The sequence below is a fragment of the Rhinatrema bivittatum genome, chromosome 2 (genome assembly GCF_901001135.1).
Source record: "Rhinatrema bivittatum chromosome 2, aRhiBiv1.1, whole genome shotgun sequence".
NCBI lineage: Eukaryota > Metazoa > Chordata > Amphibia > Gymnophiona > Rhinatrematidae > Rhinatrema > Rhinatrema bivittatum.
Genome location: NC_042616.1, coordinates 601,899,388 through 601,911,477, shown reverse-complemented (window position 1 = coordinate 601,911,477; position 12,090 = coordinate 601,899,388). Strand labels below are relative to the sequence as shown.

Here is a 12,090-nt window from a genome sequence, read left to right as displayed (position 1 = left end):
AAATACCTGAATATACTGTTTATTTAGAGTTATTTTATTCATACAAAGGCTATATATTGTTACTGTAAGTCAAATAGTGTACAAGTACAAAAGTTCTGCTACTAAACATATCTCCCTTCCTCCCTCTCTCCCCCCCCCAAGTGGTGGTAGGTTATGCTGTCTCCCCTAGCAGCTTAAAATACTGAAAATGCTATTTGCGAAAACATCTCTCTCCCCCCCCCCCCCCCAGTGGTGATAGGTAGGAATTACAACAATTCTGGCACATCGCAAAGTGCGAAAAAGTTATCCAGATAGCGCACTTTGCGATAAACAGCCTATTACCTTAAAACATGCCACTTTTCCTATCACATGTGATATTTTATACATTTTGATAAATCCAGGCCCAAGAGAGGCTGTAGAGAAAAAACTGGATGTGATAGAAGAATACTAACTGCAGTTTTGAAATCAGCATGCCTATTTTAGTCTAAAACAGCTGAAAAATCGAACTCAACAGGAATTATGTTAAACTAAAATGCAACATAATAAAATCTAATAATAAACATATAGTTGTAGCTGGCTAAACCATATGGTTCTGCTGGCTTTGTTCCTTGTAGGCTTTGCAGAAAAGCCATGTTTTCAGATCTTTTTTAAACATTTTTTCATTCTGCTGCATTCTAAGGTTGTCAGGTAGCGCGTTCCATATCTTTGGTCATGCGAGAGAGATAGCTCTATTTCTGACCTGCGTTAACTGTGCTGATTTTACTGAGGGAATGGACAGAAGAGCCTTATTACTTGATCTTAGATTTCTTTTGGGGATATGTAATCTGATAGAGGCATTTAGCCATTCAGTGCCTTCACCATATATTGTTCTGTGTAGGATGCAGAGGGTTTTGTATTCTATGCGATATTGTACTGGGAGCCAATGTAGCAAGATCAAACTGGTGTGATATGATCATATTTTTTTTCTATTGTTTAGTATATGTGCTATCATATTTTAAAGAACTTGTATTGGTCGGATTGTGCATTGTGGTAGTCCTAAGAATAGAGCATTACAGTAGTCTATATTAGAGAACATTAAAACTTGAAGAACTTTTCTAAACTTATTGTGATCCAGTAAAGGTTTTAAACATTTAAGAGTTTGTAGCTTATTGTAACCTTCTTTAAGTTTCAAATTAATATGTTTATTTAGACTGAGTTCAGAGACAATTAACACTCCTAAATTTCATTCATTACATCTAATTTCAATACTCGTCTTGTTATCTTCTAATGTCAAAAATGAGGGCTTGATATTGCTGGTTCTCTGATCTTTCAATATGATTTCAGTTTTCTCAAATTTAGATTCAATTTCATATTATTTAATAGCTGTTTAATCATTGCTAGATACATCATTCGAGTAATGGGTCACCTCCTGAAAGGGGCGCACCCCAGGCCCTGGTTTCCATGGACCACAAGAATCTAGAATTCTTAAAATAACATGAAATTTGAACTCACAGCAAGTGCATTGGTCACTTCTTTTTTTGTGGTTGACTGTCATTACCTACTGTCTGCAATCTCTGAATAACAAGGTGGATGCTCTATTCCATGATCCTCCAACCTAAAAATTTTGCCCTGGGCATTAGAAAATTGGGCATTCTGGAGCTTGTAAATGTGGACTCACCAGTGATGAGTTTGTGCAGGGTCAACAACAGGGAATGAATGCTTCTGGAGAAGAAGCAGAATGGATCAGGCTCAGGGATTATCTCAATGAAGAGGATAAGCCATATATCCTTAATGGTACTGCTTGGATGAAAGTCCTTCACACCTGCCATAATTCCCCTTTGGCTGTGATCCAAGTGTCTTCAGAACCAAATAAATAATTGGTCAGGATTTTTGGTGCCTAGGATGAGGTCAAGATATATGAGAATATGCTATATGCTACAAAGTCTGTGTTTGTAATAAAGTGCCATGAGAAAGCCCTCATGGACTCCTGATAACTCTTCCCATTCCATCAAAACACTGGGAGTGGATTTCCTTATACTTCATTGCAGATCTACCAGTGTCACAAGAGAAATCCATGATTTTGGGAGTGATAGATTCCATTTCCAAAATGGCCTATTTGCCTCTACTGACCCTCCTTCTACATGTGAAACAATGGATTTGTTGGTCAAGGAAATGATCTTCCTCCATGCATTATTATCCTATGATATCTCCAATCACGGCCTGCAGTTCAGTACATGGTTTTGGGGGGAATTGACCAAACTTCTGTACATCCAGGTCAACCTGTTCTCAGTGTACCAATCACAAATCACGGATGTGAGCACTTGGGATATCGCATGGTTGATGCAGCCTATTAGGCAAATCTACTAAACCCATGCCAATAGCAAGTGGACTCACTCTTACTAGGAATGGATCTAGGGCTTCACCTATACCGTTACCAGTCTGCAGGTTGAGCCTTTGGGTTCCTGGGGCCAGCAGGGCTTAGGCAAGAGTTTTGTAAGGAGTGGTCAGATGAAGTGGAGTGGTCCAGAAGAACACAGCTGGGAACCAGTCAGAAATGTTCTTCCTAACAAATTGTTGACCCATTTTTTTAGGGGGCACCTAGAGAAACTAGAACCTATGACACCAGGAGAGGCCAATAGGAATGGGAGGTATTTTTTTAGGGGCAATGGAGCTTTACCCGTGACCCTTTTATGGAGACACAGAAGCTTTGGACTAACAAGGAAGTTTGAGAATATTTATCTAATATACCCAACAGAGGTAAATATGCCTCCAGAAACTCAGCATTGTGCCAGCACTGGGTATGCCCTATATTGAGGCCAAGATTTAAGTAGCTCCAACAGTCTTCTTGGAGTTTGCCTTGTGAAAATCTTGTCTGGCCTTTGTTCCTGTTTCATTTGTCTCAGTAAACTCCAGTCCCTGCTCAGGTTATCTCAGTAACTCCTGTTCCTGCTCTGTTCGTCTCAGTGACTCCGGCTCCTGATCTATACACAATTCTTCATCATCTGACCCCTTAGCCTCTCCAAGTACAATCCCTCTGTAGCATGCAAGCAGTACCTTGCTGGTGTGATTCCTGATAATATACTGGGTCTCCAGTGGATATTCATTGATCTCATGTATATTCATTGGGGATAACCTGAAATCCTAAATGACTGTGGTGTCAACAGGATACTTTTGGGAAGCCATACTATGCAGCATGTTATATTAAAATGATCATTTATGTTTGTTGCTCCAGTAACCTTTAGCAGATCCGGTAACAAGTTTTTTTCACTGAAAAAAAATGAAACTATATATTATAATTCCTTAAACACAGCAGTATTGAGTAGAGCACCATTTTAGATACTGTACAAGGATGCAAGTTTCCCAGGGCTGTGTTGCGCCGGGAGGTGGACCCTTGGCCTAGTGCAGGATTGGTAGGCTCCCTGGTCAGACCCAGAGAGCGCCTGCCACCAGGAGGCAGAGCACAAGAGGAGACAGAGGCTAGCTGCAGCTTCACCACTAGCAACCCGTGGTTCCCTTGGGTTGAGCCCTTGGTTACCCGGGCCGCCTGGTCTTAGGTGGGCTTTGCAGGATCTCCTTGAGAGAAAGTTCAGGGGTGTGCCCACCATGATCAAGGGTGTGCGGTCGATGTTCAGTCTAGGAGTCCAGGGTGCCAGAGAAGGCCAGAAGAGAGTCTCTGAATGTATGGCAAGGATCAGGGCCATGTCAAGATAGCGTAGTCAGCCAAAGCAGGGATCACTACCAGTGGTCAGTCCGTGGGTAGTCAGCTAAAGCAGAGGTCAGGTTCCAGGCAGCAGTCAGATGTAGGCAGTGGTCAGGCAGAGGTCGGTTCCAGGTAACGGGCAGACGTGGTCAGTGTTCAGGCAGTGAGCAGACGTGGTCAGTGTTCAGGCAGAGGTTGGTTCCAGCAACGGGCAGACATGGTCAAAGAAACAAGCAAAGGTCAAATCCAGAACGTAGTCAAGAACAGGCAGAAATCTGTACCGAGAAGTTAATCTGAGAGGTATTACCTGGGAAGATGCAGGAAGAGGAGGATACAGGAACAGAAGGACACTGGAACTGAAGGACGCTGGAACAGGACTGGAAAGAGACTGGAACAAAACTGGAACAAGGCTGGAATGAGACTAGAACAAAGACTGGAACGCAGAGGCAAACTTGAAATCACAGCTTGATCGACCCGATTGCCAAGGCGAGGAAGTGAAAGCAGGCACTTCCTCTTAAGCAGCGTTCAATCAGGGCACGCCATGGAGCTGGGATCCTCCCCTGGCCCTTTAAGGGACTGGGCGGTCTGCGCATGCCTAGGGGTGGGGCCAACGCAGTGGAGGACGCCAAACCCCGCCGTGAGGCCTGGCTGGAAGTGGAAGACCCGACGACCGCCACCGCAGGACACCGAGGCCTGGCTGTGCTTGCTATTGCTGAAGGAGAGGACAACCCGGGACCCATGGAGGAGCTAGCGAGGAGAGCAGGCCCGGGCACAGGCCGAGCGAGCATGGGACACGCAACAGGCTGGTCATATCTATTGAAGAAATGGAACTGTGCAAGTAGATTGTCTATATCTACAATAATTAATGGTCAGGGAATTGATGGCATTTTTCTAGTAGACGAATCAGCTGGCACCAACAGACTCGATCATATCACTCCTGTTCTCGTTGAATTACATTGGCTTCTGATTGCTGAGCGCATCAAGTACAAGGTTGCAGTTATCACCTTTAAATTGATCTCCTCTGCTGTCTCTCCTTGGTGTATTGCCCGACCGATCAGCTCCGCTCCTCGCAAAGGGGCCTTCTAGATGTGCCCTCGCCACTGCATGACAAGCTTTGTTACACCAGAAATTGTGCTTTCTTGATTGCAGCCTTGATCCTTTGGAACCCTTTTCCTGAATCATTGCGACTGGCAGACAGTATGAAGTCCATCAAGATTTCTTTAAAACCATGACTATTTAGACAGGCATGTTATTAGTCCTCTGGAATGTTATATTTCCCAATTGGTGTCTGCTATTATTATGTTCTGCATATGTACAGATTTTATGTATGTTTCCTTCCTCTTCGTACATCACCTAATGTGTAGGCGATTAACAAAATAAAGATAATAAGATATCTAAGTGCCATTATCTAAACAGCCTCATAACAATAAAAAATATATACAAAAAAAAGATAAAGATTAAGAACATAAGAACATAAGAAATTGCCAAGTTGGGTCAGATCAAGGGTCCATCAAACCCAGCATCCTGTTTCCAACAGAGGCCAAACCAGGCCACAAGAACCTGGCAATTACCCAAACACCAAGAAGATCCCATGCTACTGATGCAATTAATAGCAGTGGCTATTCCCTAAGTAAACTTGATTAATAGCCATTAATGGACTTCTCCTCCAAGAACTTGGAAGGCTGATATCACCTCAGGTGGCCATTGCTTGGGGTTAGCCCCCTTCTTGGTGAGGGCGGTAAGGGGTGCTACCAGCCGGGAGTATTGCGGGATGAAATGCCTATAGAAGTAGGCAAACCTGAGGAAACCAGGTAGGGGCCCAGTAGGTGGGGGCCAGTTCTGGATATTAGAAATCTTCTCTGGGTCCATGTGAAACCCCATGGAGGGGACGATGAAGCCCAAAAAAGGAAGTGCCTCCTGTTTGAACAGGCATTTTTCTAGTTTGGCAAACAACTGGTGGTCCCGTAAGCGTTGGAGTACCTGTCTGACCTCCTTGCAATGGGAAGCAAGATCCTTGGAGAATATCAGTACATCATCAAGGAACACGATAACTCAGGTGTGGAGAATGCCCCAGAAGACCTTTCATAAGGTGTTGGAACACCGCTGGTGCATTACAAAGGCCGAAAGGCATCGCTAAATACTCATAGCGGCCGTCTGTTGTATTAAAGGTGGTCTTCCATTCGTCACCTGGCTTTACGCTCACAAGGTTATAGGCCCCCTCGAAGGTCCAACTTTGTGAATAGTTTGGCCCCCCTGTAAATGGTCCAGAAGATCAAGGATGAGTGGCAGTGGGTACCGGTCTCTTCTGGTGATGGCATTCAGCCTACAGTAATCGATACAGGGCCGCAACGACCCGTCCTTTGCCACGAAAAAGAAGCTGGCTTCCGCTGCTGAAGTGGATGGTCTGATGAAGCCCCTGTTGAAGTTCTCCTGAATATACTTGGACATGGCTTGGGTCTCTGGTAGTGATAGAGGGTATACTCACCCTTGAGGGGGCATGGTACTGGGAAGGAGGTTGATTGCACAGTCAAAAGAGCAATGTTCAGGCAGTGTCTTGGCTTTCTCCTTGGAAAAGATGTCCGCAAAATCAGCATATTGAGGAGGCAAGGTGGGTGGTAGCCATGAGAAGGCCAGGGTGAGGCACCCTTTGGAGGCAAGGTGAGTGGCATAGGGGCCCCCAGGAAGCAATCTGCAGAGTCTGCCAGTCAGTGCGAGCGGAGTGTTTCTGGAGTCAGGAAAGACCCAAGACTACCGGGTGTATCGTCTTCTCCAGGATGAAGAAAGTGAGATCCTCTTCGTGGAGGATCCCGATGCGGAGTTTCACGGGAGTGGTTGTGTGGGTAATCCTCCCGGGAAGAGGATCCCTTTGGATGGAAGAGATGGTCAGTGATGGTTCTCTAAGCAGTGTGGGCAGATCCAGATGTGCAATGAGGTCTGCCAAGATAAAATTCCCTCCAGCGCCTGAATCAATCAGGCTTGGCTGGCGAAGTCCCCATGGGCATGGTGGAGGGTCACAAGCATGATATATTGGGGAGCAGGATTGGTGCAGCCCAGGGTCATCTCTCCACTGACTCCTAGGCTCTGGTGATTCCCGGCCTTTCGAGGCACTGGCCAACAAGTGAACTTTACTAGCGCAGTACAGACATAGGCCTAAGGTACGCCATCACATTCTTTCTTCTGGGGTCAACTGGCTCCATCCCAGTTGCATGGGCTCCTCTGTGGGAGGTGTCTTGGGCACAGCTATGGTTGGCAGTGTTATGGGCCATGAAAAGGATGGGGCTAGCACCACTGGTCTGTGGGAGAGACGCAACTCTTGGAGTCATTGCTGTAGTCTTCGGTCAACTCGACCAGAAAGGTCAATCAGGGTCTCCAAATCATCCAGGAGGTCCCAGGCAGCCAATTCTTTCTTAATTCTGGAAGACAAGCCTTCCAGAAAGATACTACGGTGGCTATCCCCACGCCAACCCAACTCAGAGGCTAGGGTGTGGAACTCCACCGCATACTCCGGCAATGGGCGTGACCCCTGATGTAAGTGCAGAAGCTCAGAAGTGGCTGTAGACTGTCTTCCAGGTTCATCAAAAATCTTCTTAAATACTTGAACGAAGCATGGGAGGTCCTGGAGCAAGGGATCACCTCGTTCCCAGAGAGGTTGTTTTTGACTCCGTCATTGGAGAACTGGGCTGGCTGCAAGGAAAAGTACATGAAACAGTGGTTTAAGAAGCCACGACTCTGCTGGGAATCTCCTGTGTAGTGAGGTGGCGCTGGCAGATGGAGGGTCATCACGGAGGCTGTGGGTACCGGAACTGGAGCTAGCAGAGAACTGGAAGACAGTGAGGCGTCCAGTCGATCTGCCACAGTTGCAGCTAGCACATCCAAGCACTGCTGTTGTGCTGCAATTGCTGGGCCAGGCCAGGAATAGCCTGAAGGACGGACAGGTCCGCCGAGTCCATGGCCTCAGCAATCTGTTGGAAAAGTGGACCCTTGAGCCGAGACAAGGTTGTCGCTACCTCCAGGGGAGTGGTTAAGGGATAGAAGACCCAACAGGACTGTCACCTATACCAGCCCTTGTTCCCCACAGGTTGAGCACTTGGGAACCTGCCCGTCAGGCAGCAGTTCGGGGAGAGACGAGCCAACAGGACCTTCACCTATACCAGCCCTTGTTCCCCTCAGGTTGAGCCCTTGGGAACCTGCCCGTCAGGTTCCCAAGGGCTCAACCTGAGAGGGTTGAGCCCTTGGTCCTGACGGGCAGGCTGTTACAAAAGCTGTAACAGCCTGCCCGTCCCCAAGGGGAGAGAAGACCCAACAGGACCTTCACCTATACTAGCCCTCGTCCCCGCAGGTTGAGCCCGTGGGTACCGGGACTGGCAGGACTTAGGAGCTGATCTTCCCAAACATGAAACCAGTGGGTGAAGGAAGAGGCAGAGTCAGAGGAGTCCAGGGTCGAGAGGAGTCCAGGGGTCGAGATCAAGCAGAGTTTAGTACAAGGCAAGGAGTCAGGGCAGGTAGAGATCAAGTAGAGTCGAGTACCAGGCAAGGAGTCAGAACCGAGAAACCAATCCAAGAAATGAGGAGCAAGGCAGGGACCAGAGGCAAAAAACAGGAACGCTAGAACCAGGAAAAAGACAAGGCAAAGGCAGGAATGCTGGAAACAGGAACACAGACAACTCTCACTCTCTGAAGAGCAGGACCCATTGCTAAGGCAAAGTGGAAGCAGAGAGGCAGGGTTTAAATACCCACTCCAAGGTCATCAGCCCGGGCTTCAGGGAACTTTCCCGCTGCTGGCCCTTTAAATCCCGTAACTCAGCACGCACCTAGAGAAAAGACCTCGCGGAACTGGAATCGGCAGCATTCGGGGCACCACAAGAGCAGGCTGCGGGCGGAGTCAGTGGCCAAGAGTGGCGGCGGCGTGGGCAGGGCCGGGCCTCCAGCTGTCGCAGGTAAGGAGGCCCAGTCACGGTCCCGATTGGCCGGGGTTCCTAACACAGACTTTTTAAGAAAATGAAGAATTTTATCCCTTATTGATATTCAGAATTATCTTAAGAACTATGCAGATATAAAAAAGCAATTCAACATAGTTAATTAACTATGATTTAAAGATAAGAAAGCATGAACTGTGAAGTGAGATCTATTATAGAATTCTGTCATGCATGATTGGATATAACATGTATACAACAAAAAAACCATAATGTATTATACTGTTGATAAAGTAAATTTGCATTAGGATTCCAGAGATTTAAATTATTACATTGCAAAAGTAATACACTTACAGCTTTTGTAACAGAGAAATATCGGTCATAACTGAGAAAGAGAATACTATAGACTGAAGCTATGCACACAGTGGAATCCATGGTGAGCCAGAATTTACAGACACCTCTTCCAGTAGTCCAACTTCCAGTTAGCGTGTAAGGTATGTACCAAGGGATAGAGAATGAACCTGTAAAACAAACATTTTATTTTTTATATATGACTGCTTGATTTTGGTACTAAAAAGGGGAGTTTGTGAGTCAAGGAAAGCCCCTAAGATTATCCTAATAAAGGTTTGGGAGTCAGAGGAATCCTCCACTGTTTGTTGAATTGTATTTTCTGACTCTTTGTATTTTTGTTTCTACTATGAATGTTCTCAGAAGAAGGTGTACATAATTTCAAATCATTTCCATTCCACAAGTACCTCAGTAAGCATTTCTTTTTGGAACAGCTCCAACTTGGTGTGGCTGTGCTGTTTTTTCATGCTGGAGTTAAAGAAAAGGTCCAGAACTGTATGGGCCCTCAAGCAGGTCTCTCCCCCCCATGGGAAGAACCCGGAACCCCCAACAGGTGCTTGATGGCCCCCCAGCTCCAGCTGCCACCGTGTACAATCAGAGAGTGGAACAATGGTTTCACATATATTCTCATTAGTGTTCCATGCTACGAGGTTTACAGAATCTACTAATTCCATCTGCCCTGCTTAGTTAGTACTGACAAGTGTCACATTTCTATTCTGATCTCATATTTCACCCTTCTGTTTTCCAAAGTGACTTAAAGCAACTTTCAATATGAAATTACCAAACATATGTCATAAACACAAAATCCTAAAAGGGATAATTCAAAACACAGGAACTAAGTTCATCATGCAAGAGCCTTATTCAGAAAGGACTTATTTCCCATTCTGCATCTGTGGAGAAAATCTTTCTTGAATAAAGCCCCATTTCTCAAAGGTTCTAAAGCCTGAGGAGCACAGCACAGAAGAGAGCCCAAGAAATTGAATTTGTTACATTCCACACATTTTAAGAGACAAATCCATACAAAGAAGTAGAAGCGAGTCTGTCATTAATCTGCATCCTAAACTATAATTTCAAAAACAAAGGAATCATAAAGGCCAAAGCAAAAGTAATACACTTCAGTGAATAAACTGAAAGAAAACATTTACAGATTCTGCTTAATGGTGAATGTAATCACTTACCTACAAGAAGATCACAGACAGCCAGATTTAAAAGAAAATAATAGCTGTGTTTTCTGAGGCTCTTCTCGACTAGAAATGCCAGAATGACAAGCATATTTCCAAGCACTGTAGTTAAACACACAAGAGACATCAGCAAAGTGAGAACCACTACAGTACCAGCTGAGAATTTGGAAATAATACCACCAATATAGGATAAATCTTTGTCTTCTCCATGAGACAGTGAAGAGTTTCCCAAGAAATCTACTAAAGCACTGACATTAAAGTATATACTCGTGTTAGTCATATTCCAAGAGGACAGGAAAGGACGCTTTGCCTGATCAAACTGTTTCCAAGATGTGTACTGTAAGAACTCTGCGGTACAATGTTCTGCTCTTCTTATGGAGCTCCACGGAATAAATATCCAGTAATAGCGGTGTTTAGGGAATTTATGTAACCCTGTAGGATAGAAGTGCAGAGAGTGACTGTATTCCCATTTGACAATGCTTTTGCTTCTTTTGTATTTCACTATTTCACAATCTAGAGTGCCCAAACAAGAATTATAACTGTTTCTTCAAAGTTAGCTTTTAGTTATGTGTAGGGCGGTAAACTTTTCCACAGACCAGGTCTGGACACTTGAGGACTAGGAAAGGAGGTGGAAGAGGGCACCTGACCTTCCCCTCGTTTGCATAAATTTGAATCAATGAACACCATGACAGAGCATAATCTGAAAAGATGCATACCTTCTATTAATGGTGTGCAGGCATGTATATTATGGGTGCATTGCTCATTTTTCCCAAAGTTATGGAAATATTAGGAGTGCATCAGTCATCCACACCCTTCAATGATCTCATCTTAAGGTGCTGTCACAGCTGGCTGAGAGATCCAGACACAGCAGTGCACACAGCCACTTATAAATAGCCTTTGGGTTAGAGTACTGTAGACATTTAAAGATTGTGTGAATTTGATACTGTAAGCATAGAAAGAGAGAAATGACAGAAGAAAAATACCATATGCCTTATCCAGTCTGCCCATCCGTCCAATTATTTTAGCATCACTTCCTCAGAGATCCCATGTGTTTATCCCATGCTTTCTTGAATTCAGATAACCAAACTGAAAATGAATCCTCTAAAAAAAAAAGTGAAATCTGTACTCAAACAGAAACAAGCCTACCTATGAAAATGTAATATTGTAAATATTGTTGTGGAGCGCTCGGAGAGCGATCCCACTTCCTGAGAGATGTGTGTCCTTGGGCCGCGGCTCGACCCCAGAGGATTCCGAAGAGGGCCGCGGGAGGCGTGGCATGCCCAAGCATGGGTAGGACGGAAGCAAGACTGGAGTGATGACCAAGCGACAGGCCCTCCTCCGGACCTGCATGCTTCGGAAGACCCAACAACGCAATGTTGGTCTTGTGAACAGTCCTCCGACCGTTCCCAGCCCTTTCGGACCTGCCGCAGGGTACGGCACAAAGCGGCAGGCTGGACAGAGGCCAGGACAGCGAAGACTGGAACATAGATTCTGACGAGACTCAGGAACAGGGTACTGGAAGTGCAGACGTAGACTCAGAAGCAGTGTACTGGGAGTGCAGACGTAGACTCAGAAGCAAGGTACTGGGAGTGCAGACATAGACTCAGAAGCAAGGTACTGGACGTGCTGACGTAGACTCAGAAGCAAGATACTGGAAGTGCAGATGAAGACTCAGAGACAAGATACTGGGCGTGCAGACGTAGACTCAGAAGCAAGGTACTGAAGGTGCCGAGGTAGGTTCGGAAGTGAGGTACTGAAGGTGCAGATGTAGACTCAGGAACAAGGACTGAAGGAAGACATGAGCACTGCCCCTCAGGGCACCCCGCTCAGACCACTCCTGGGTCTGAGTCACGGGCCACCCTGTCCCACGCGTCCCCAACACTGCCTTAGAGGGCAGGTCACGGACCACGCTGAGAACGGGAGAATGCAGGAGAGATCCAGGCAAAGCGAACTCCGATGCTGGGATACTGACATCCGAAGTCCCGACGGC

The 12,090-nt window shown here is 45.8% G+C and overlaps 2 protein-coding genes across 2 annotated transcripts in view; both read right to left on the bottom strand.

Annotated features, from left to right (window-relative positions):
• LOC115083376 (histamine H3 receptor-like) overlaps positions 1-10,380 on the bottom strand; it is a 29,379-nt gene extending 18,999 nt beyond the window's left edge. Inside the window, exons 1-2 of the mRNA XM_029587177.1 lie at positions 10,098-10,380; positions 8,926-9,092 (exon numbers count right to left, since the gene is read on the bottom strand). Of these exons, the coding sequence (XP_029443037.1) occupies positions 8,926-9,092; positions 10,098-10,380 (450 nt within the window). The remainder of the gene's footprint in view (positions 1-8,925; positions 9,093-10,097) is intronic.
• Positions 10,381-10,923: 543 nt separating this feature from the next.
• Positions 10,924-12,090, bottom strand: part of LOC115083375 (histamine H3 receptor-like) — a 67,453-nt gene continuing 66,286 nt past the window's right edge. The window contains exon 4 of the mRNA XM_029587176.1: positions 10,924-11,043. Coding sequence (XP_029443036.1) covers positions 10,924-11,043 — 120 coding nt within the window. The remainder of the gene's footprint in view (positions 11,044-12,090) is intronic.